At 64.6% G+C, this 23,718-nt stretch overlaps 5 protein-coding genes across 5 annotated transcripts in view; 2 read left to right on the plus strand and 3 right to left on the minus strand.

The window, feature by feature from the left end:
* Positions 1-2,581, plus strand: part of MNEG_0047 (Acetolactate synthase, catabolic) — a gene marked incomplete at both ends in the record, with an annotated part of 5,905 nt that extends 3,324 nt beyond the window's left edge. The window contains 7 exons of the mRNA XM_014051457.1: positions 55-127; positions 424-631; positions 853-939; positions 1,281-1,403; positions 1,628-1,829; positions 2,099-2,173; positions 2,417-2,581. Of these exons, the coding sequence (XP_013906911.1) occupies positions 55-127; positions 424-631; positions 853-939; positions 1,281-1,403; positions 1,628-1,829; positions 2,099-2,173; positions 2,417-2,581 (933 nt within the window). The remainder of the gene's footprint in view (positions 1-54; positions 128-423; positions 632-852; positions 940-1,280; positions 1,404-1,627; positions 1,830-2,098; positions 2,174-2,416) is intronic.
* A 3,349-nt stretch (positions 2,582-5,930) lies between these two features.
* Positions 5,931-7,682, minus strand: MNEG_0048 (hypothetical protein; the record flags this gene model as incomplete). Its single annotated transcript, XM_014051458.1, has 6 exons — positions 5,931-5,993; positions 6,147-6,356; positions 6,618-6,716; positions 6,954-7,019; positions 7,253-7,384; positions 7,575-7,682. 6 exons carry the CDS (start codon positions 7,680-7,682, stop codon positions 5,931-5,933), a joined length of 678 nt encoding a protein of 225 aa, XP_013906912.1.
* Positions 7,683-10,187: 2,505 nt separating this feature from the next.
* MNEG_0049 (Transforming protein Myb) lies at positions 10,188-11,517 on the minus strand (the record flags this gene model as incomplete). The annotated part of the gene is made up of 4 exons (XM_014051459.1): positions 10,188-10,196; positions 10,328-10,879; positions 11,091-11,172; positions 11,351-11,517. 4 exons carry the CDS (start codon positions 11,515-11,517, stop codon positions 10,188-10,190), a joined length of 810 nt encoding a protein of 269 aa, XP_013906913.1.
* An 862-nt stretch (positions 11,518-12,379) lies between these two features.
* On the minus strand, positions 12,380-13,740 carry MNEG_0050 (Dehydrogenase/reductase SDR family member 7B; the record flags this gene model as incomplete). The annotated part of the gene is made up of 4 exons (XM_014051460.1): positions 12,380-12,503; positions 12,692-13,010; positions 13,199-13,286; positions 13,516-13,740. The coding sequence occupies 4 exons, from the start codon at positions 13,738-13,740 to the stop codon at positions 12,380-12,382; spliced, it is 756 nt and encodes a 251-aa protein (XP_013906914.1).
* Positions 13,741-14,996: 1,256 nt separating this feature from the next.
* MNEG_0051 (3-ketoacyl-CoA synthase 6) lies at positions 14,997-23,664 on the plus strand (the record flags this gene model as incomplete). The annotated part of the gene is made up of 18 exons (XM_014051461.1): positions 14,997-15,207; positions 15,481-15,605; positions 15,758-15,817; positions 16,046-16,182; positions 16,391-16,471; positions 16,685-16,739; positions 16,930-17,057; positions 17,262-17,332; positions 17,507-17,621; positions 17,992-18,052; positions 18,302-18,835; positions 19,936-20,062; positions 20,215-20,348; positions 20,631-20,674; positions 20,896-21,376; positions 21,580-22,783; positions 22,970-23,017; positions 23,360-23,664. The coding sequence occupies 18 exons, from the start codon at positions 14,997-14,999 to the stop codon at positions 23,662-23,664; spliced, it is 3,921 nt and encodes a 1,306-aa protein (XP_013906915.1).
* Positions 23,665-23,718: the final 54 nt, after the last annotated feature.

Raw genomic sequence — 23,718 nt, forward strand, 5'->3', positions numbered from 1 at the left:
CCCCTGCTGCCCCCCCCCCAAAACCCATCACCAAAACCTCATATCCAATATCAGGACCCAATAGAGTATGACTGCGACCTGTGGAATGGTGACGGCCGGGATCGCACGATCATCCACATCGACACCTGTGAGCGCCCCCCCCCTCCACCGCTCGGCGGCGCCCCGGTGCTGGTGCTGGCACCCCACTTGTCAGGCACCCCTGCCGCAGCCCCTGCCAGCCGGCATGCGCGGGCTGTTGGCCCTTGCCTAGCTCCTCTAGCCCCAAAGTGTTATTGTACTCTGCAATGCGCACCACACACCCACCCGTCTCTCCAAACATCAATCTCGGCCCACTGTTCCACACCGTCACCTCCTCCTGCACTCCACCTCCCCCAATCTGCCCACATCCTCCCCCACGCCCCATGACACGCCCGCGACGCCCAGCCGCCGCTGAGCTGGACAACTGCTACACGCCGGCCGTCGAGCTGACGGGATCCATCGCCGCCAGCGTGTCGCAGCTGCTGCCCTACCTCGAGCGCCGATCCCTGCTGGACGCGTCGCTGCGCAACGAGCTGCGAGAGGCACGCGCCGACCTCATCGCAGCGGTCAAGGCGCACGCGCGCGACGACCGCGTGCCGGTGCACCCCCTGAGGTGGGCGCCCCGCGCGGGGGCCGCTGGCGCGCGGGCGCCGCCGGCGCGCGGGTGCGGCTGTGGAGGTGGCGGCAACAAAGCTCCGGGTGCAGACGCGCGTGAGAGGGCCCCGCGCCACACCAGTTGCATCTGCCGATGCGTCGCTGCGGCGTGCCTCCCCCTCTATCTGCTGCAACTCTCCTAAGGCACGCCCCCCTCCCCTGCCGCGCCCCCCAACCAAGGCTCGTGAGTGACCTCCAGTCGGTGTTCGATGGCCCCGATGGGGAGAGGATCAAGCTTTTCCTGGATATGGGCAGCCACCACATCTGGTGCGCACGTGCCTATGCGCGCGCCTGCGGCCGCTGCTGCTTTGGTCGCCTGAGGGCCGCGCGGCTGAGGAGTGCGCCTGAGCCGCGCGCGCGGTGCGGGTGCGGGTGCCGGCGCCGGTCCGCCGGTTGGTGCAGAGCCGCGTGGGCGCTAGCTGTGGGGCGCCGGAACCCTGGGCGGCGCCACCTGCGGCGCGGGCTTTCGGCGGCCGCTGCCGTCTTGCATTGAAACGTGAGCCTCGACCCTGTCCGCGCCTCACCCTGCCCTTTGGCTGGGCTGCTCCCAAATTCCCCCTTACTGGTGATGTGACTCCATCCCCCCTGCCTCGCCGCGCCTCCCAAAGGAACGCGCGCTACCTGGCAGTCCACCAGCCGCGCCAGATGCTGATCTCAAACGGCCAGCAGACCATGGGCGTTAGCCTGCCCTGGGCCATGAGCGCCGCCCTGGACGCACGAGACCCCGGAAGGTGGGCAGGCGCGGGCGGGGCGCCACCCGCCTGACCGGCGGCGCACGAGGGCGCTGGCTGCGCGCGCGCGCGCGCGGGCATGCAGCGCTGCGACGAAGCCCTGCGGTCACCGAACGCATTCGGCCCCGGCAGATGTGGCCCTGCTGGCCCCAGTCGTTTGTGCCCGCGCTTTTCTGGGCGGCCCCCACCCCCTATTCACGTGCCCGCACCCCTTTTTGCCACAGCACCGTGCACCACGCGTGGAGCGCGGCTGGGGACGCGCGCCTGCCGTCGCTGACGGGCGGCCTCGACACCGGGGAGCGCTTTGTGTCGCTCTCAGGGGACGGCGGCTTCCTGTTCTGCGCCCACGAGCTGGAGACCGCCGTGCGGATGGGGCTCAACCTGACGCACATTGTGTGGGTCGACGGCTCCCTCAATATGGTTAAGGTCAGCGCGCGCGGCCGGGCGGCAGGCGGGCGGGCGGGCGCTCTCGAAAGGCTGTATGTGTATGCGTGCAGGCGAAGGGCGTTGGGGCGCGAGGGGCTGCGTGGCGATGCCGGGCTGGCCGTGCGTGGTGCGCGTGCAGGCGGGGGCTCGCCGGTGGTGACCGATGCCGCTCCCTGCGTGCTCCCTTCTGTGGTATGAAACTCTTGTGACCACACCCAGCGCACGCGCACGAGACCTGTGGCGCGCAATTCGAAATTCAAACGCCGTAGATCCAGCAGGAGAAGAAGTACGGCCAGAGCTTCTGCGTGGACCTGGGCAGCATTGACTACGTCCAGTTCGCAGAGGTGTGAAACAACAGCGCACCGCGCTTGCGCGGCAGGGTGACCTTGTCACGCTGGCCTGGTCCAACCAGGCTCCTGAGTGTCTGCGGACAAAACGCACGCGCGCTGCTGGGTGCAGGGCGCGCACACCCTCTATCTTTTGCCCCCTTTTTGCGCCCAACCTCGCCCCCGCAACGTCCCCCTCCGCGAGCCTTGTGCATCGCCCTTCAACTCATGCCGAGAAAATCCGCGTGTGCTGCCCCGCAGTCCTTCGGCGCGGTGGGCTTCCACGTGACAAAGGCGGACGAGTTCCTGCCCGCCCTCAAGCGCTCGTTCTCCATCCCGCTGCCGGTCGTCATATCAGTCGAGGTTGACTACTCCCAGAACGGGGAGCTCTTCAAGGACGTCATCGACCCAGAGCGCTTCCACTGATGACTCGTCATCAGACGCAGCGGCCTCCCCTTATGACGCGTCACCGGGCGCAAAGCAGACATATTTGCAGGTCGAGGTTGAGCGAGGGGGTCGTCTGTCACGGCCGAGTCGGCCAGAGCGACCCTGGAGGCAGGCGGCTTCGGGAGCCCGCCATCCGTGCGTGCAGGGATTGGCTGCCGCAGGCGCGGGAGGGCGACAAAGGGGATGTTTCTAGAAACGGGGTAGAGCAGCTGAGGCCCGTCGGCCCAAGCAGCGCTGCCAGCATGAGTTGCGGGGCGCATGGGCCCTGCTGGACCCCCTTCGTTTCGCGTTGGCAACACTGATCAAAATCGCTTTGGCAGCCGCCATGTTGTCCATTGCTCTGCACAGAAGGTCGACGAATTGCAATCACCCGTACCGCACACGCAGTTTGAGAACCAGTGTGGCCATGCAGACACGGAATAGCTGACCACAAGCATATGTAGGGCTCGCGCCGCTTTGAATTGCACGCATGCGTGATGATTGCGCCCACACTACACGCCAACAACACCTAAAACCCCAGGCAGGCGCCCTCATCGCTTCTGAGCTAGTGAAGGCGTGTCACCTGCGCCGCTTTTTATCCCTCACCCAACTCCTCCTTGTATCACTGTTAAGGCTTTACATGCGTTCGACCTAATTATTTGCTGGCACATCAATGGATTGATGCCTGCATGTGCCGTGCTCTTTGCTCACACTCTTCTATACTTCCTGAAACGCATGGATACCCACACACTTTCACACTCACCGCAGTCATCCGACCGCATCGTCAAGGTGATTGTGTGTCCTGAGGTTGCTGCTAATCAAAGTCGCCATGTGGAAACCTTCAACAAACCGTTGTGTTACTCAACACTTTCAGGGCAGAACAGCAGGGATTCCAAACAGCCCAAGGGAACAATACGTTGCTCATCAGGGGGTGGCAAGGGGTTTGCTGGGGTTCAAAACGGCACACCATCAACTGCTGCTATGCAAGTGATGACATACAACAAGGAATCATGTGTGACTCCTGAAATTCCTAGAGGGGGGTTGTCAGGCGCCAGGGTTGGAGAAAAGCGGCGCCAGGGCAATAACAATCGTATAAACGCACAGGTGCAGCGCACTCCCCATGTTTGCCATCCGCTGCTCCTGCTGTGCGTGACCAGCGGGTGCGAGGTGCCCCCACTCAGTGGCCGACGGGCCTGGCCACCGTCGTCCGTACAGGGCCTGGAGAAGGCAGGGGGCGTGGTGGAACACGTGTTAGGAACACAGGTCAGCACAGCTGTGCGGTGGGTGCAAGATTAGCTGGAGGCGCAACTGACAATCGCAAGCATCCCAGGTCAGGCGCAACAGTATTTTCACGGCAAGGCGCCTTGCTGCGAAAGTACGCGGCAGTGCGTCCCAGCCCAGCCTCACGCTTCTTGCTCACCGACGCCGGGCGCAAGCGGCGTGGCGCGCGTTGCGGATGTCGTCTGCACGGGCACAGGCAGGAACACGCGAAACCAATCAACGCGTGAGAACAGTGTGCGCGGGCATGGCATAGGCAAAGGGGCGGTAAGCATAGGGCCCAGCCAGCAACCTGGTCGGTAAGGTGCGCCGCTGCCCTCCGTTATAAGCGCACCCAAGGCGTGCGCTGGCCCCCGCACCTGCACCGGGCCCACGTAAGGGTTGTAAGGGGTCGTGCTGGTGGTTTTGGTGACAGGGCCCTTGAGAGGCTGGAGGGGCGTGGCCTTGGTGGTGGTACTGGACACCTGCCCGTTGGCACAGGGTGCGTTAGCCGGGCAATGAGAACTGGGCGGTCGGTGCCAAATGCTGAGTTGCGTGCATGCATCCACGTCCCAAGTGATGTGGGTGCCAGGTTGCACTTGCTGCACGTTATACTTGTATAGTTCAGGGGTGCACTGGAGACCTGCCTACCTTGCCGGCGGGGCCCACAGTTGTGACGCGCGGGCCCTGGAGGGGCTGGCCCACAGTGGGCGTGACAACAGAGAGACCCAGGGGCACACGAGCCGCTGGGCGGGTCGGGGTTGTGGAGGGGGTGCGAGCGGCGTTGCACATGGAAAAGGGGCTGCAGGCCGTTCGGTGCATGGCTTGTGCATGCCGTCAAAGCCGTGGCGGCGCGGGGCGGCAGCGCCGTCGGTAGTTGGCGCAGAGGGGTGATGGCCTCGTCAGCAGGGTGCCCACAGCAGCATCTGCCCGTCAATGGCGATGCTGCCCATGTGTGAAGTTGACCTGCTGCCTCAACTTCTTTTGGGCCTCACCTTGGGCGGCAGCCGCAAACAGCACCAGGGCTGCGACGGCCGCGAGCGCAGAAATGCGGGCCATGTCTTCCGAGTTGCTGTCGGCCGAGTGGTTGTTGCTGGGGGTAAAATCTGAAGTCGAGAATAATCACACCCTTATATTTGAATTCTTGAAATGAAGTTCGCACCGCTGTGTTCGCCGGTCACTGCACGTTCCAAAGCCCACCGCGGTGACACAAAAATTGACGGTCGACAGGCACCAGCACGAGGTGAAGGCAGCGCATATGCTTACCACGATGTTGCAGCCGACGATATTTCCGAGAATTTCTGCGGCGGAGGAGAGCGAGCGAGCCCCGCACGCCAAGGCGCCGCACTGACTACCTGCGCTGACCGAGTGCTGGGAATGATGGCAAAGGTTGGTTACTCAACAATGCAGCACCAGTTCAGGCCGCGCTGGCAGGAGAAGTGCTGTTTTTCATGTCTTGAACGTAGGAGAGTATCATGAGGGTATGAAAGGTGGCTGTAGCCCAACTCAGGTCACTTGTCATCACCTCCACGCAGGTGTCTAGTGTCCCGTGCAGCAACCTGTTCGCGTTTGGGGTTGCCTTATGGAACTGCGTGTGCCTGGCTCAAGTCTGGGCGGGATGCCTGTTAATGCTCAAAGTACCAACTGTCCAGGGATACTTGTAATGCCTGCAGGTTTGGCTGAGTCGCCCTTGCTGCTACGCTGGCACTAGCATGCTCAATTATGGATGCAGTGCGGCGAACAGAGCGGTGAATATTACCCGCAAGCACCAATTTGAGACAGAAGGCCACGCTTGCATTTTATACAACAAAGACAGGGTGTCAGGTGGAGAACCGTGCGACATGCGGGTCGTGCCTCAACCACCCCTGCGCGGATGAAACCGGTCATCAAGAGGCAATGGTGGGCGCCAGGCTCGCCCGCGTGCCGTCGGCTGTCACGCGTTGCCAGTGCTCCGCGTTGCTGCAGGCCGGCTGCCCCCGGAGCGCGCTGCCGCCAAGGGGCTAGGGCCATGCTGCGAGTGCTGTGCTGTCTGTCAGCCACTGCTGGTGGTCCAGGGGTTATGCTGCTGCTTCATTGCTGCTGCAGCGCAGCCCTACTCAGCCGCGGCAGGGGCTGCCTTCTTGGCCTTGGGAGCAGCCTTCTTCTTGGGCGCCGCCTGCGGTGTGGCAGGGGACGTATGCAGGGGCCCCTGCTTGAGATTTTGACTATGACAATTGACCTGGCAAGTGAATGCCCTCCCTGTCGTCCCAATGCAAGCAACAGCAGTGCCTGCATTCAACAACACACACATACACACACACAGACGCACCTTGGCCTTGGGCTTGGCCGCTGCCTTGGGCTTTGATGCGGCCTTGGGCTTTGCTGCCGCCTTGGGCTTGGCCGCCGCCTTGGGCTTGGCCGCCGCCTTAGGCTTGGCCGCTGCCTTGGCCTCAGGGGCTGCCTTTGGCTCAGCGGCCGCCTCGGGCTCAGCGGCCTTCTTAGGCTTGGCCGCGGCCTTCTTGGTGGGCGTCTTCTTCACCTGGGCGGATTGCAGTCGGAAAAACAGAGTGCCGGGGTCAAGTGGGTCGTTGGGCTATCGCAGTAGCACTGTGCACGCGCCTCTGCTGGCGCCACCAAACAGGGACTTGGACTGCAAGCTGCTTATGACCATGGCAGGCCTAGCTTACGGCTATCAAGGACGGCTGGCGCGGGGGGGGTGCATTGCAGGCGCCCCTGGGTGCCGGCCAGTACACGCAGGGAGGCCGAGCCTGCGAACGCGCGCAACAGCCAGCGCTCACACCTTGGGTGCCGCCTTCTTCTTGGGGGTGGTGGCTTTCTTCTTGGGCGCAGCCTTCTTCGGCTTGGCCTCCCCATCTGCCGTGGGCTTGGCGGCCTTGGGCTGCGGCGGGGCAGGAGGGCGTGCAAGAGCGGTTGGGTCGGCGCCCGCACGCTGATGTCAACGGGAAGACGCTTGCGGTGCCGCACTGCTTGTGCACAGTGCCACGGCAAAGTGTATGCATGGCTGAATGACCACGACAGGGCTACCCCGAGGCACCTTGCGCCGCGCCCCGTGTGCGCACCACCCCAACGGCAACAGCCTTGCGGCGCTGGCGATGCGGCTGCCGCTGCGGCCCACCTTCTTGGCCGCGGGCTTCTTGGCAGCCTTCTTGGCAGCCTCTCCCAGCTTGTAGCTGCCCTTAACCTGCGGGGAGGGGGGGCATAGGCTGCTGGTTGAAAAGTGGACCTGGCAGAGATCGCTGCTCATGCTGAGGCTCAGCGTCGCCAGCCGGAGCCCTGCCCGTGGCCCTGACCCTGCCAGGGCATGCTCTACTCATTTACGATGCCGTTGCCAGCCGCGCCATGCCGAACGAGCCACGCCGCAGGCCGCCCGGGAGCCCGGAACATCGGCCTCGCTGCTGCCCCCGACTACCCCACCTGAACGAGCTCCCCCTTCACGGCGCCCTTCTTGGCCGCTGCCAGCACCTGACGCTCCCATCCAGGCGCAAGCTTGCCATTGTAGTGGTCACCAACCCACTTCTTGATCGCTGCAAGGCTGGAGCCGGACCGCTGCGGTGGCGAGGGCAGCAGGGAGTGTTACGCACATCCCACCCGCCTGTGCACTGCTCCCCACGCACTGCAGCCGCTCATATCGGGCACTGTTACATCCCATACACATCATACAAGCATCAGAGAGGCCGGGGGTGCGCTGTGCTGCTCCCCAGGAAGCCGTTGTTGAGCACGGCCTCTCCCCTCGCACCTCCTTGAGCGCCGCTATGGCCTCCACCACGATCAGCTTGAAGGGCGGGTGCTCAGGCGCCTTCTTGGGCTTGCTGACCTTCTTGGGCGCGGCTGCTGGCTCCGCCATGGCTCGGGCTGCGTGTGACTCGATCTCCGGGGAGTTTGAACGGGGTGCCGAGCTGTGGGACTCGGAGATTGCAAAGAGGATGAGGTCAAACGTTTGTGAATGGCGTTGTGGGGTCAGGGATGCAGGAATTGCCCCCAAACGTAGGCCGACGGTCCAGGTGCCGCGTTGACCCCGTGGCCTTGCCTCGCAGCCTGCTCGTGGCCCCGGTGAAGTTGCTGTGGAAACTGACATTTGTTGATGAATCACGCGAATGACGCGAGCTCCTTGGCACGACGCCGATGGCTACCATAGACTGCGCTCCGCTCGGCGCTCGCTGGGTCGCTGCTGCAGCCATAGCGTCAAGGCGCACACGGCCAGCACGGCAATGAAAACGTCCCCAAAACACGCATGAGATGCCACTGTCATGAAATGCAACACGACATAGGTACGCGGTGCGCCGAGAAGGTGCACGAGCAGTGGGGAGCAGCTTTTTGCAGAGTTGCAGTTGTGCTGTGTTTGCTTGGGGGGCGAAGCTGCCCTGTGCTGCTCATAGCCCCGTCCTCATGACTGTATCGATTTTCCCCCCGGCTTCCAGAGACACATTGGACTGAATGCCCAATATGAATTACATGAGTCTTGAAGTGAATCAAGCCACGACAACAAGGACAGTGTTGTCAGCACTGCACTTGCGGCAACGGCTGCAAACAACACAGCCTAGCAAAAAGCAAGACATGATGGTGCTTTGCTTCCAATTGCTTGTTCAGCAGCTTGTTTGTTGAGATGGGTGGAAGGGATCAGGTGTGTTGCCCGTGTTGTGTTTTGCACCCATACATTGCTGCCATCCTGCGGGTAGACACTGATCAAGCTGGGCCCATGCAGTCGCAATTCAGGCCACCTCTCCAGCGAGCTGCCTCACATGCCTGAAGCTCTTGCATCAGGCGCAGCGTATGTAATAGCTGCACCCAATACATCGCTGTGGTGGCTGCTGCTAGTCCTATTACTGTTGGTGCTGCTCTGCTGCTGGTGCTGGTGCTCCTGCTGCTGCTGCTGCGGCTGCAGCTGCTGCCGCTGCTGCCGCTGCTGCTGCTGCCGCTGCTGCTGCTGCCGCTGCTGCTGCTGCTGCTGCTGCTGCTGCCGCTGCTGCTGCTGCTGCTGCTGCTGCTGCTGCTGCTGCTGCTGCTGCTTCAGCAAGCTGTCCGATCCATCCCCACAGATGTCATCACAATAAAAATTTGTAAGGCAGGCAAACGGCCTGTATGGTTGTACCCGCTCCAGGCAGCGTCTTGTGAGAGTACATACTGCTGGTGCGTGTTCAGCAGTCAGCGTGCGGCCCATGGCTCAGCCTTGACACGCTTGAACAGCCCAACGCCACAGCCAGCCCCTTTTGCCGCCTCCTCATCCACGCACGAGGCATCGTCCAGTGCGGCAGCATTGGCCGGTAGCGGCGGCGCAGCCATGGGGCCCCAAGCCAGTGGGTTTCCCAGCATTGGCGGCAGCCCCGCCCTGCTGCGCTTGCTTCCTGCAGAAATTGCAGCCGGCCCCTCTGCTGGCTCAGGCCTGGCAAGGACCTCCTGCAGACCTGGAGCCCTAGCACCTGCTATTGCGTCCTGCTGCTGCTGCTGCTGCTGCTGCTGCTGCTGCTGCTGCTGCTGCTGCTGTTGTACGTCGCGGAACGGCGCCTCATGGTCTTGCATGTCGCGGAACGCCTCCAACAGCAGCTCCTGAGATGCCATGGCGCCCAGGGCAAAACCACCACCGCTGCAACCCCGCGTCAGCCCCGGATGGCCGCTGTTGCCCTCCCACAGGAGCCCTGACAGGCCGCGGCTTGGTGCTGACAGCAGCCGCCCACTGCCGCTGGGCCCTGCAATGCAGAACCCCACGTCGCCCGCCAATGCCGCCGCTGCCGCAGCAGCAGTGCAGACTGCAGGCGTGGTGGCAGCCCCAAGCGCTGGTGAAGGGTGCACTCTGGGGTGCGTGAGTGCAGCGGCAAACGGGCTGCCACTTGCTCGTGGCAGGTGGCCGACGACCGCTCCGCTGCCGTTTGCTGGCGCTGCCGACAGCAGGATTGTTGGCGGCGCTCCGGTGCAGCTGCTGTCGCTGCCGCGGAGTGAAGCCACATGCTGCGGGTCCAGGGCAGCGATGCCGCCCGCCATGCCGGGCGCGAGCAGTTGATCGCCCGTCGAGGCGGCGGTGCTGCTGCTGCCCAAGCGGCTTACGCCCGGCCGAGGGTCGCGCCCCCCGCTGCTGCCGCGCATCCAAGGCGCGCCCACCGCGCCGCTGAGCCCCATCTGCTCTGGCTGGAGGGGCTGGGATGAGCCCTGCAGCTGCAGGCCGCACGCGCTGAAGCTGGCCAGGCCGCTGTCTGCGGGGTGAGCGCCGCCGTCAAGGCGCAGGACGGGGGAGCCCCCACCGCCCGCCGCTGAGCCACGCGGCGGCGGCATCGCTTCGCATGTCGCTACCGGAAGCGGGACCTGCAATAGGACGTTGCATGTTGGGCTTTGATTTGCACAAATGCGTCACAAGCTTCTAACTGGGCTGCATGTGGAGAGGTTGGGGAGCAGCACCCTGGTACGCATCCATTATCGAGTCTTGGACAAAGTTATGGCAATCTCTTGACCACCACAACAACACACTTGTCCAAGCTGCCATGCCAAGCGGCGTCTCACCCCTGCAGCTTTGAAGCCCTTGCCCAGCTTGACGCGCAATGGAGGCCGTGGCGAGCTGCTGCTGCCAGCGATCCCACCATCGCTGGGGCCGTCGCTCAGTGCTGCTGGCACGATCCCCGACTCGCCTGCGCCCCAGGCCTGCCCACTGCCGAGGAGGTGCCTCGCGTCAATTGCACCGTCGTACGCGATCAGTCCGTGCCTCTGCAGGCTGCCGCCCTCGTCGCAGCCGGCGTCCTCCTCCCCCTCCTCCTCAGCGTCACAGTCGTCTTCCAAGTCCTCGTCCCCCAGATCCTCCTCGTCGCCAAACCCCTCGCTGCAGTTGCGGTCGTCTCGCGCGCCAAGCACTGCCGCGGGGCCCCATTCGCCGCCGCCGCCGCCGTCGCTGGCAGCACTGTGGTAGCCGAGTCCGACGTCAACGTCATCGGCGCCGCCCGGCGCGCCCTTGAGGCTGCGGCGCGTGTACGCGTACCAGAAATTCTTGACGGCGGCGTTGGTGCGGCCGGGCAGCATGCGCGCAATGGTGGACCACTGGTTGCCAACGTGCTTATGCGCCTGGGGAAAGTGGAGGTGGGTGTGGCGCAACAGTGGGTGAGAATCACAGGATTCTTATCAGTAGGCTCTGGTCCTGCGTATAGACTTGCAAGGGGTCAAGCTGGCATGTGAACCCTTGCGATTGTTGCGCATTCTCCCTTCTTTGTGTAATTCCTGAAAAGTGCTCCCCATCTAGCTGCGCGCTGCGCCAGCCCTGTAAGCCATGACCCACCTCAACAACCACCGCCACTTCCCAGTCTGAGAACGGCTCTTGTGTTGTGTTCTTCACACCGGGCTGGAGGTAGGTGCGCCACCTACATTGTAAGAGGGCAGTTGCAAACACGGCTTGTCTTTTTGTTTTTGGGCTGCCAGCTGCTGCGCAAAGAGCGCCCATCGCGGCACTGTCCAGGATGTGTCTACGGGCTCACGGCCCCCCACAGCGAGGTGGCCGTCCAAGCGCACTTGTCCCTGGTCACTCCCATCTGCCCGCACCTGTGGCTGCAGGCCTTGCTGGTGCGGCCCGAGAGCCCCTTGGATATCTGAGACCAGCGCTGGGTGCCATACTTCTCCACTGATGCCATGAGGTAAACGTCCTCCTGGACACATTGAGCGTCATTTAAAGTGGTGGTGATGGCGGTGGTGGTGGTGGTGGTGTACATGCGGGTGGCGCCGCGTTCATGGGTGCTTGCGCCTTGGGTGGCTTTCGCGCACGTGCCATGCGCGCGCTTCTCACAGCAGAAACAGCGTTGCGGCGAGGTTGGGCGCTGCGACTGGATGCAAGAGACCTCCAGTATCGACAAAAACTCATTCACCTGTTCCGACCACGGCTGTCTCTGCTGGGATACGCCCGCGGGCCCATCAAAGGCGCGCTGAGCCATCGTGCTTGTCCGAGAGCCCCTCGCTCCCTCCGCAAGACGTAATCAATGAGTTTATGTTATGTCTTATATTTTGATGGTGCCAATTGATGCTTCTGAGTCTGCGCTGTGCGGATCTAAACCCGAAGCTGATGGACGGGCTGAGCTGAGAGCGTTTCCAGCCGTAACCGCCCAGCTGCGGGTGGAGGTGTTGAGAGAAACTTGCAGATTACCGTTGACTCGTATACAACGCTGTCTACAAAGGTACCTGTGTGGCCGCCGGCGACTTCTGTGCTGGCCAACAGCAGCATCACAGCTCATGAGCTGATGCATGCATGGTCGGTTGCTGCGCTGGTTCAGGCAGGCTCACCAGGGCTGGTTCAGCGACCCCTGCTGAGCCAAGGTACCCATGCGCAAGCTTCAACAGTACCATACCTTTCATCAGAGTGTTGCACCATCGGGTGTTGGAAGCGCAGCGCACAAGCTGTCACTGAGTTTTTCCACCCTGCTTATCTTCAATCGCCTTTATCGTCCCCCCCTTCTCGCCGCTTTCTTGCTACAGCAAACGGTAGTTTTGGTCCTTACTCAAACTGGTAGGATGGTACTGCAGCCAGGCAACCGCGCGTCAGCCCGCGCGAACCACCCTGTATCAATGGCACTGCGCGAGTCACATCAGGCCCATGGGATTGCCGCGCAGCTGCACAAACGCCTTGTGCACATCAGCACGCCACGCCAGGATGGGGTCAAGAATGAGGATGGGGGCAAACTTGTCCAGGACCAGCGGCAGCCACCTGCTTCCAAACATAGTCATACGGAGGAGCATGGCTCTGAGGTGCTACGCATCATCGATTGGCCACACCGATGGGTGCGGTGTGTGAGAGAGCCAGCGCATCGTGTCATCATGCGGCCAAGCGGCCAGAGCAGCAGCCAGCCAGCAGCACCAGCAGCAGCAAGCAGTGACGCGCGCAGGGACGCCCACCCGCTGGTCAAGCTGTTAGTCCAGAACGCCGGCGGCCGCGGATGCAGTGCCATGTCGCAGAAGCCGCGCGCGAATCCCGCCGTCGTCGCCGCACCCGCGCCCTCGTTTTCAAACAGGTCTCCTGCGATGTGACGGGCGCAGGGGCCCCAGGCACCCTTGGGATCCAGCTGGTTCAGGCCGCCGTGGGCTCCGCTGGCCGATATGTTGGACCGCACCCAGCCTGGGGCGCAGTAGATGGCACGGACGCCGCTGCCGTACAGCTCGCGCCGCAGCGCGTCGGTGAGGCCTCGGACGGCGCGCTTCGAGCCGCTGTAGACCCCTGGATGGAGTGCACAGCATCACAAGTGCACAGCACCACAAGTGCAGCGCAGACGGTACTGGCTCGAATTAGGATCACATGCCTTCCAAATTGTGTTCTGAAGCACACTGCACGCAATTGGCGCTGGGTTTTCAGCCGACGCAGCAGCTGGAACGGCGACAGGGGGCATTTCGGGTGTCGAGCCCCACCTGTAAAGGGGAGAGTGATCAAGCCCAGCGCGCTGCCGATGTTGATGACAGTGCCGCTGCGCCGCTGGATCATGTGAGGGACCACAGCCTGCGCGGTGGCCGGCTCGGCGAGGCCCGGCACGCGCCCTTGGCTGTGCACGTCAAGCCAAGCTGTAGATTGACAGCGACGCAGGGCCCCACGTACGCCCCAATTCGAAAGCAGGTGGAAATTGTGTTTCCGTCGGAGTAGCCCTGGCCGGACCAGCCCCCTCTACCAACTGCATTCCTGCTGCTACCATGCATGCAACACAGCTGCGTCGGCCGGATGCGCGCCCCACCTGGCACATCGCCATCGTCCCAAACACGTTGACATCAAAGACCCGTTTTGCCTCAGCGATATTGTAATCGCAGACCGGCCCTCGCCCGCCCAGGCCCGCGTTGTTGACTAAAACGTCGATGCGCCCCGCCGCCTGCAGCACCTGCTCGGTCGCCGCAAAGACCGATTTGGAATCCGTCACATCCAGCTGCAGTAGTTCGCAGCCGAGCTCAGCCAGGCCCTCCATTGCGGCAACCCGGCGTGCGGATGCAAAGACGCGGCAGCCGCGCCTTGCGAATTCTGCAGCAAGCGCATGGCCGATGCCGCCTGCAAAGCCACGCGTGGGGAGCGGGGCGTGCCGACTCGTCCGTGCAGGTCGTTTCAGTTGAGTCGCCGCCTGGACACGTCAGGGGCCAGATTGCGGGCGCAGCATGCGGCATGCGGCAGTGCAGCTTGTCGGGGTGTCAAGGGCGGTTGGTAGCGCTGTGCCAGTCCCTGAGCCAAAAATTTGCCATGGGGGCGCAACCAACCAAGGCGCACCAGTGGTGCAGCCGGTGACCAGGACAACCTTGCGGACGTCCATTGGCCCTGCTGTTTCATGTGGCCTCGTGCAATACGTGAGTTTCTCAAGCTCGCAGAAAATAACTGATGAAGTCAGTTGTGTGCACGCGGACAACAAGAGGCTTGGTGGCGAGGCGGCACTCGATGGAGTGGCAATTGCCAAGGTGGTGAGGTCATCGCTGCACTGCTGCACCATGCGCACACCATGCATGCACATGCATTGCGACATAATTCAAAGCGGATATTTCTGCATCTGCAGACCGCACACAGTGGGACTGATACAAGGGTGGGGCTGGCGCTGCGGCAAGAAAAACAGGGTGACAACTGCTCACTCAAAACGCATAGCGCGACAGGCCAAGTGCCCCACCCCATAACCGCCAAATACATGCATGGCCAGGACCATAAAACACTAATAAGCACAAATTAGCTGCGCGCTAAGTGTATGCTTTGAGCCAGTGCGTTCTAGATCTGCACATAAGAATCAGCGACAAGCAAAGTCATGGTTCTATTGGTCGACTTCAGCGTGTTCGCGCCCACAGGTACCGCGCGGCTGGAGGCCCTTCAGATCTCAGCATGGCTTGCATGCATTCGTTTTTCTTGCCAGCGTCACTGCTGCTGCCTCCATCCGGCCAGCGCTTTCCCTGCATGCCGCCCTTGCGATGTTGAGCCTGCTTCTATTCATTTCATTACATGGTCCCTTATGTGCCGCTATTGATTGGTTGCCTTGACGCGTCAAGACCGTGCACCCCTGCACGACTCTGACAAGCCGCTCTGTGGCGGCGGCCGCTCTGCCTGCGCCGCACCCACAGATGACCTCAGAGTTGACTGGCAGTGGCACCGTGAAAACAGCCTGGAAGTGTGGCAGGTATGTGCCCACGCTGCTGCAGCCGCTTTCGTCTGCTGGCGGCGCAGTGCGGTGCCCAGCTGATCTCCCCGCCGCCAATGCTGTTGCTGCAGAGGTATGGGGCGACGCCCGAAAAGATCGCCTTCTGCGACCGCATCTACCGCGCCAGCGGCATCGCCGACCGCGCCTGCCTGCCGCCATGGCTGCAGCCGGTGCCCGGCAGCCGGCCCATGACCGACCTGGTCCACTCCAACCGGGAGGCGCGCATGGTGCAGGGCCAGTGCGTTGCGGAGCTGCTGCGCAAGACAGGTGGGCTCGTGCGCCCGTACAACTGCGTGGCAAATAGTACATAAAAAAAACCTAGTACGCTGGCTTGTGGCTGCGGATTGCCGACACGCGAGTGCGTCGTAATGAGGTTTGCCAGCCAGCAGTACCTGCCTCGACACGTCGGAAGCTGCGGACTTGCTTCCAGTGCAATCCTCGGCTTGAGTGATTGTTGCAACAACACCGTCCTCACGAACACCACCTTGCTGCGTCCAGCCCTCTCCCCCAGAGCGCCAATGCCCCAACTCACCCATGCAGGCCTGGAACCCCGCCAAATCGACATCCTCGTCACGAACTGCAGCATCTACTGCCCCACGCCCTCCATGGCCGCCATGCTGGTCAACACCTTTGGCATGCGGGATGACATCCAGGCATACCACTTGGTGGGCCGCTTACGTGGGCATCGCCTCCCCAGCCCCGCTGCCCCCTGCATGGATGCCGAAAGTGCCGTCGAATTTGGCCCCACAGCTGCTGTCCTTGGCCAGATACGTGCGGATCCACGGGTGTCCTAATGACGTCAGCCTTGTGCCTGCAGGGCGGCATGGGGTGCTCCATGGGAGTCGTGGGGATCAACCTGGTCAGGGACCTGCTCGCGGTGAGGGACCGCACGCGCACCATCATAGAAAAGGCCAGCAGACAGCCGTGATGCCGCGTCAAGAAATCGCTTGCTCTCGTGCACGCCGAGGCCGCATGAAGTCATGGCGTGCGTTCTCGTCGCATCCGGGCTGCGGAGCGACGCCTGCAGCTACGTGGGGTAGACGCCCGCCATCCAACCAGACCGGACCAGGCCGGCCCCATGTCCACCCTGGTTGCGCCCTCGTAGGCCCACCCCAACAAGATCGCGCTGTTTGTTTCCAACGAGGTCGTCACGGCGGGCTTTTACCTGGGGGACCGGAAGGAGGCGCTCATCACCAACAGCCTCTTCCGCATGGGCGGGTCGGCCGCCATCCTCACCAACAAGTGAGTCGGTCCTACGGGCGCCAAGGCCTGCACGCCCCAACGCCTGGATTGCCAGCAGCACCCCTGGCCTGCTTTCAGGTCCTGTCGCGGAACCGGAAATGAATGAAGCCGCAGCCCGTGCGGGCATGTTGCCGGGGTCGGTTTGCGCAGCTGATTGTGCAGGACGATTAGCTATGCTCCCTGTGCGCTCGACCCTGCCATGCCCAAGGCCCAGCTGGCGGCTGCGCGCCAAGTACCGGCTGGAGCACGCCAACCGCGTCCACACGGGCCGCTACCCGCGCTCTTTTGGGTGCGAGCTGGGTGTGGGTCTGCGCCCTCGCTCTTGGACAGGGGCTCTACCGCTTGTTGCTGCGGGTGCGCCTTGCGCATACCGCGGCATCGCGCAACAACGACAGCAGGCACCTGCATGCAGGCTGCGTGGCTCCCCAAGTGTGAACGTGCCCGCGGTTGCCATCGTCGCACGCACCGAGGCCGTATCCGCCCCGCGTGCCATCGAACCCAGCGCCCTCAACTGGGAGCCTGACGAGCAGGGCGTCAACGGCATGGTGATCACCAAGGTGCGCGCGTCAGGTCGAGAGCCCCTCAAGTAGGTGGCTCCCAGGCAGCCCTGCTGGCAGCTAATGTCCGGCGGCATGAGAAAGCCTCGGCCGAGGGTGCAAGCGCGCAAGACAGGGTGCGGGTGCCGCCACAGCAGTGACGGGCATGCCAGCGCCGCCCCTAATGTCGCGCTGACCGACCCTCCGCCAGGACCTGCCCAGCGAGGCGGCGCTGGCGCTGCACAAGGCCATCAGTCGGGTGGCGCCGCGCATAATGCCGTGGCGGCAATACGCGGAGGCCGCGCTGCACTACGGCAGGGGCCTGCTGGCGGCCGCCATGTGAGCGCGGGCTGGCGGGCTGGGCAGGGATTCTTTCTCATACCGGTGTACCAGTGAGATGCGTTGCTGACGAGGATAGCGTTACGGCTGCCGCAGGCTCCCAACAGCCACACGGTGGACGGTGCACGGTAGCAAAGGGCACTCTGCGGGGCTGCTTTCTGGGGCGACCTTTCACCCTGCCCTTAGCAATGCGCAACACTGCAGGGGCGGGCCGCGCCCGCCTCAGTGGCAGCCGGACTTCACGCGGTGTGCCGACAAGTTCCTCATCCACGCGGGTGGGTCTTGGGAAGCTGCCTTCACGTCTTTTTTGCACCTTCTGGCCAGCTTCGCCATCCAGGCGCTGCGACCGCCCCATCCCCAAACGCCGTCGCACGCACAGTTGCTGCCGCCCGGCCCCTCCCAATCCCCACGGCCGCGGCGGCAATCCCCGCACGCGCGCGGCGCCGCAGGCGGCTACGCGATCCTGCAGGCCGTGAAGAAGGGGCTCAGGCTGCCGGCGGACAAGATGATGCCGTCTTTTGTAAGCCTGAGGGACTACGGCAACACCAGCAGCTCGTCCACCTGGTGGGGCTCGAGTCACAACCCCCGAGTGTGTGTGTGGGCTCGTGTGTGTGTGTGTGCGTGTGTGTGTGCTCGTGTGTGTGTGTGTGTGTGTTGTGGCTGGGGCTGCTGCTGCTGGTGCGGGGCCAGACGTGGAAGGCGCGGCGGGGGCTTGACGGTCCGGCCTGAGGCCGGCTGCCAGTGCCGGCTGCGGCGTTGCAAGGGCCCAGGGAAGGTTGGCGCGCGGCTGTTTGGTCAAGCGTGGTGCTGCTCGCGGCGCCGCGACCGCGCGGCGACGGCCGCCCAGCAAGCAGCCCCCCTCCCCCTGTCCGCGTGCGGCACACGGCGTCGCACGCCCGGGAAGATATGATCGCTGGCACCCGCTGCCCCTCAGGTACACCTGGGCCTACATCGAGTCTTGCGAGGGCATGAAGGCCGGGGACCGAGTCATGCAGGTGCCCCGGGGGCCTGATGTGTGTGTGTGTGTGTGTGTGTGTGTGTGTGTGTGTGTGTGTGTGCGTGTGTGTGTGTGTGTGTGTGGGGAGGGGGGGTGGAGGGCAGGCGCTCCGCAGTGGACGGCACGCTCGCAAGCCGCTGCCGCACATGCAATGCGTCGGCGCGCGCAATCGTGGTCCCGCTCCCCGCGTGCCCAGCGCCCATGCGCCCTGCTTCCGTCCCCCACGCGCCTGTTGCGGCGGCCACAGGTCGGCGTCGGCGGCGGGATGAAGGCGGGCGTCGCGGTCTGGCGGGCGCTGCGCTCCTTCGGCGACGCCCACCCGGCCTGGGACCACCTTGGGGGCCGCCCCCAGGCCGAGAGCGACCTGCCGCGGCCCATCACGGTCGCGTACAAGTCTGTGTACGACAAAGCTGCCGCCGAGAAGGCGCGCGCGGCGCTGGAGGGGCGGGCGGCGGGGGGCGCGGGGGTTGAGGCGCCACGGAACGAGGGCGGGGGCGGGGCCGATGGCAGCGGCGGCGGCGGCGAGAGGGGGCGCGTCAGCTTTGATCCGGCGACGGAGCCAAGAACCCTGGACGTGCGCAGCTGGGAGACGATTGGGCAGTATGACTTGAAAGAGTGGTATATGGCGCCCCCTGGCCAGCCGCTGGCCAGTGAGGCGGCAGTGGGTGTCGGCAACGACATTGCAAGGGCGACCAGCAGCGGGGACGGCATGGCGGCGCCGGGGGCGGCGGGAGGGGTGGCAGCTGGGCCGGCGGTCAAGCCGCAGGGGATGGGGGCCGTGGTGAGAGTGGACGTGCTCGCCGTCGCTGAATAGACAGACAGCACATGGTGTGGGATTCACAAGCCTATCTCGGCTGCATTGCATTTGAGCGGTGGTGCTGGGGGCGAGGTCCCGCTGCTTTTTCTGCGACTGCTTTCTTGGCACTTTCGAACGCCGCGTCCATTCAGGGGCTTTCTGCAAGGTTGTCGCTCGTTCATATGCTGCTGAACCACCTTGCCATGAGAATGACAACCCCCTCACCTTCCCTATCAGGGATGCTTCCTGCAGGCCCATGCACTTGGGTGTGTGTTTGCGGCGGTTTATTGGCAACCAATGAATTAGTCAATAACAGCAGCAATTTCGTTTCCCTTTTCACCGGCCTAGCAATAGGCCCGGCAAACATCAACAGCGACGCAAGCATGCTAGGTGCAACATCTTCAACGCACCGCTTTTGGATCCTCTTGTCACACCCAATGTCTTACCCATCAATCAACAGACCCATGCATCACATGGATTAATGAGTGTTTACATGCCGCTTCAGGCCCCCTTTGATACTTTTGCGCAATCGTAGAATTTGGCATTGCACCTTGCTGGTCGGGCACAATCTTGGCATGCAAGACGCACGAGAGGGTGCGGGCTTGTAAGCTGCTCAACAGGAGAGAGGCAATATCACAGGCAAATCAACTTCTCAAAATCAACAGTAGCACGGACTGATGGGGCTTGGGGGGCTGCTGACGGTGTCTTGGCTCCCTGTTCGACCACTAGCACTTCAGTGCTGTGCGTGCTGCAGCGCCTGTTCGGCTCCGGCAGAGAAACAGCTTCAGGCCAATGATCTCGACAGCAATTTCCACATTCATGCCGTCCTGTAGCCCAGCTGATCCCGAAAACTGTGCGTGTAAGACAGCGGGGCAGACTTTGCGGGACCCAACATCGATGATCTGAGGCCTTTTCGGATGCTCAGGCGAATGACGCGGAATCACAGCCTAGAGCAGGCTCCAGATACCCCGGCGCCCCCGCGGTCCTGGCACTCGGCAAGTGTCTACCCTCTCTGCACCTGCTACTCTTTGAGCAGTCCCAACGCAGGGCGATAGGCAACTGACGCGTCGTTTGCACCCTCGCAGAAGGCAACTCATGGTGGCGCAGCGAGCGCAACTGCGCCGCGCAATGCGACTGGCGGCGCCGCTGCTCGTGAGGGCATCAGCGGGAGGAGGCCGCGTTTCTCCGTCGCGTCTTACAACATCTTGGCAGGTGCGCATGCAGCATCAGTCACACCATCACCCCCTCTGAGGATTTGGGGGTCGCCAACGGCAGCTGCACCGACCGTGCCCTCGACTGGAGTCGCGACCCCCAACACCCCCAACCGCCCCCCTACCATCGCGCGCCACACGCGCCCCATGCAGACAAGTACGCTACGCAGTACCGCCACTTTTTGTATGCAGAGGTGCCCCACGCCCACCTGGCGTGGCACCACCGCTGCCGCGCCATCGTGCGGGAGATGGAGGAGCTCAGGCCGGACGTGATCTGCATGCAGGAGGTGCGGTGCACGCGCTGATGTGGCGATGACGTCACTCGCAAGTGGCCATGCGGAACGCGTCGCCCGCGCCAGCCCCGCGCCCAGCATGCAGCTCTCGCGGCTGGCGGCGCGACACACTGGGATCGCTCCCCTGCGTTGCACGGCATGCGTCGCCTGGCGCGCCCGCCAGCTTGCGGCCCCAGGGAGCTACCCCCCTTGGTGATGAAGGCACTGCGCCGTCCGATGGACCCAGCACCCAGCGCCGCCCTATGCGCCCCCATATACAAACTGCATGCTCCTCAGGTCGACCAATACCATGACCTGAAGCGCGAGCTGGAGCCGCTGGGGTGGGCGCCGCCGCGGCAGCGGCTGGGTGGCAGCCGTAGCCGTGGCTGCGGGGCAGGGCAGGGTAATCGCCGGCAGCAGCAGGGGCCCGGGCAATGGCCACGGACCGCGGGACGCCTTCAGCACCGCCGCCGCCTGTGCATGTGACTGCGGCTGCCGCCGCTGCTGACCGCGCCGCGCGCGCTTCCTCGTCAACCGGCGCCCCTCCCCCTCGCCAAAACAGGTACGACTCGGCATTCGTGCAGCGCAGCGGCGGCCGCCGCGACGGCTGCGCCACGTTCTGGCGCGCCGCGCGGCTGCACGCCACGCACGTGCGAAGGCTGCGTTTCCACGAGTACGACCTTTCAGACAATGTGGCCCTGCTGGTGGCGCTGCAGCCGCTGCATCTGGATCGTGGGGGCGACGGGCCGGGCAGCGGCGGCTGGGAGGCACCGCGGGCAGAAGTGGCTGACGCGGGGGCGGCGGCCGCGGCGACGCGCGGCCCGGCGGACGGGGCGCGGGCAGCGACCTGGCAGCAGCAGCGCGGGCCGCGGCCGGACGGGACCGCGGGCGCACCGGCGATCACGCACACGCAACTAAACGGTGGCGGCGCCGTTGCTGGCGGTGGCAGAGAGGGCGCGGCGGACGCAGATCGTGCCGGTTTCGAGGCGCCCCGCGCCGTGGACGGCAGCGATGACGTCGGCCTGCTCATAGCCAACACCCATGTGAGTTTGGTGGCAGCACGTGGATTGGGCGGTTTAGGCTCCTTGGGCATGAGGGCCATGCGTGCAGACCCCTCCTGGCGGCTGACATTGCTTGGGCAGGGCCCACCCGGCGCTGCTCGCGCCGGGTCGCATGCTCACAACATCGGCGGCGGCATGCCGCGTGCCCTGACTTTTTCTGATCGCTTTGCCCCCCCTTCCGCCAGATCATGTTTTCGCCTGAGCGTGGGGAGATCAAGCTGGGGCAGGTGCGCACCCTGGTGCAGGCAGCAGCAGACATGGCGAAGACGCTTTCGTCAGAGCAGCAGCAGCAGCAGGAGCAGCAGGAGGAGCGGCAGCAGCGCCGAGCCTCATTCGAGGCCCGGGCGCTCACCAACAGCAGCGGCGGCGCCAACGGCCCTGCGGCCGCCGTGCGGCGGCAGGCGGCGCAGGGGCGGCCGCGGCGGCACGGGCTGATACTCTGCGGCGACTTCAACGCACTGCCGGGGTCCCCTGTGTACGATTTTGTGATAAGAGGGCAGCTGGACCTGTCGCGCATCAGCCGCCGCAACGTCACTGGGTGCCTCAAGGGCTCCAAGGGCTACAAAACCGCCCAGCAGCAGCTGCGGCGGCGGGGCTCGGGGGCGGTGCTGGGCGCCGATGGGCAGCAGCAGCGGCAGGAACAGCAGCAGGAGCAGCAGGAGCAACACGACGGGGAGCAGGAGCAGCAGCAGCGGCAAGGCGGCGGGAAGGAGCAGGCGCGGGACGCGGTCGCCGTGGCGGCCTCGGCGGCGGGGGCGGCCGCACTCGCGGCCAACGGCAGCGGCGACGCGCCGGCCGCGACCTGGGCTGTCGCCGCCGCGGCCGCCGCGCCCCCGCGGGCCCGCGAGCCCTCAAAAACGTCGCAGCTCCTCGGCCGCGCCGCCAGCGCCGTGGCCGGAGCCGCGGGCGCACTATTGGAGCGCATGGGCAGCGCGGGCGGCGGCGGCTCAGTCGGCGGCTTCTCGCTGGCTTCCTCCGAGTGGCTGGACGGCATCGCTTTCGGCGCCGCCACCGGCGCGCAGGTGCACCGCTGGAGCGAGAAGGAGCTGCGGCGCGCGGCAGGCCCAGCGATTGTGCAGGTGGCTAGGCAGCGGCGGTCAATGGAGAAAGAGCGGGATTACCAGCAGCTCGGCGGCGGCGGCGGTCCGCCGCGCGGCCGGGCCGACCCCTGGGCGGGCGCCGGCGGCGCGCCCGCGACGGCCGGCGAAGCGGGGGCGCTGGGGGCGGCGGCGACGGCGGCGGCAGCAGCTGTGGCCGCTGTTGCGGCCGTCGGAGCGGACGGCGAGGCGCAGGCAGAGGCGTCTGGGGACTCGTTCGCGAGGCAGCAGCTGCAGCCGCTGACGATGCGGCACCCCCTGAAGCTGCGGAGCAGCTACCTGGACGTGCTGGGTGGGTGCTGTGCGCTACGCACGCGTTGTGGGCCCGCCCTCACAGCGGTCGGGCGGCCGTCAGGCTGCGCATGCAGCGGTGGGGACCTTGCCTGTGCGGTTGGAAGTGCATGCGGGACGCACCGCGTCGACTGCTCCTGCTGCCCCCCCTTGACCCCCCTATCTCGGTGGCCGTCGACTGCGCCAGGCCGTGAGCCCGAGTTCACTTCTAGCCACCTGAAATTTCACGACACCTGTGAGTGGATGTGATGGCACGCCATGTGGGGGACCGCGCTGGAGCGTCGCTGCCCTTGTGTTGCTGTTGAGAGGGAATGCGCGGCCGCTCCCTGCGCGTCCGGGCAGAGGGAACGATTGGCCCAGCACCACACGCGCCGTGCCACCGCTCGTGTGTGCAATGGCCTGTGCGCCAGCGCGCCTAGATTGCGTCGTCATCCTGTGGCGCCTCATGGCGCTTTTGACGTCTTTGGCTTGGTCTTGAAAGACTGAGGGCAAAGCCAGCAGATTCGACTTAGGGTTGGCGCACCCACATGCCCTGCTCTCGGCCTCACCGCACCCCCTTTTGCCTGTCCAACCCTAGGTGACTTCATTTGGTACTCGGAGCACCTGCTGGGTGGCCCCCAACAGCAGCAGCAGCAGCAGCAGCAGCAGCAGCAGGCTGCCGCCGCTGCGTCCTCGAGCGACAGCGACTGCGAGGGTGGCCCCGGCGCGGGCCCCTGCCTGCGCCCCGTGGCCGTGCTGCTGCCGCCCGACGGCCGTCTGCTGCCGCGCGGCCTGCCCTCGCAGCATTTTGGGAGCGACCACCTGTGCATCATGAGCGTTTTCGAGCTGGCGCAGGGCGGCGCCGCGGAGGGCCGCGACGGGGACACGGGGGGCGGCTGCTAGAGCGCCACGTCGCGCACATCCTTGCAGGGTGGCTGAGGGAAACCGGGTTGAGCC

The sequence above is a fragment of the Monoraphidium neglectum genome, assembly GCF_000611645.1.
Source record: "Monoraphidium neglectum strain SAG 48.87 unplaced genomic scaffold scaffold00004, whole genome shotgun sequence".
NCBI lineage: Eukaryota > Viridiplantae > Chlorophyta > Chlorophyceae > Sphaeropleales > Selenastraceae > Monoraphidium > Monoraphidium neglectum.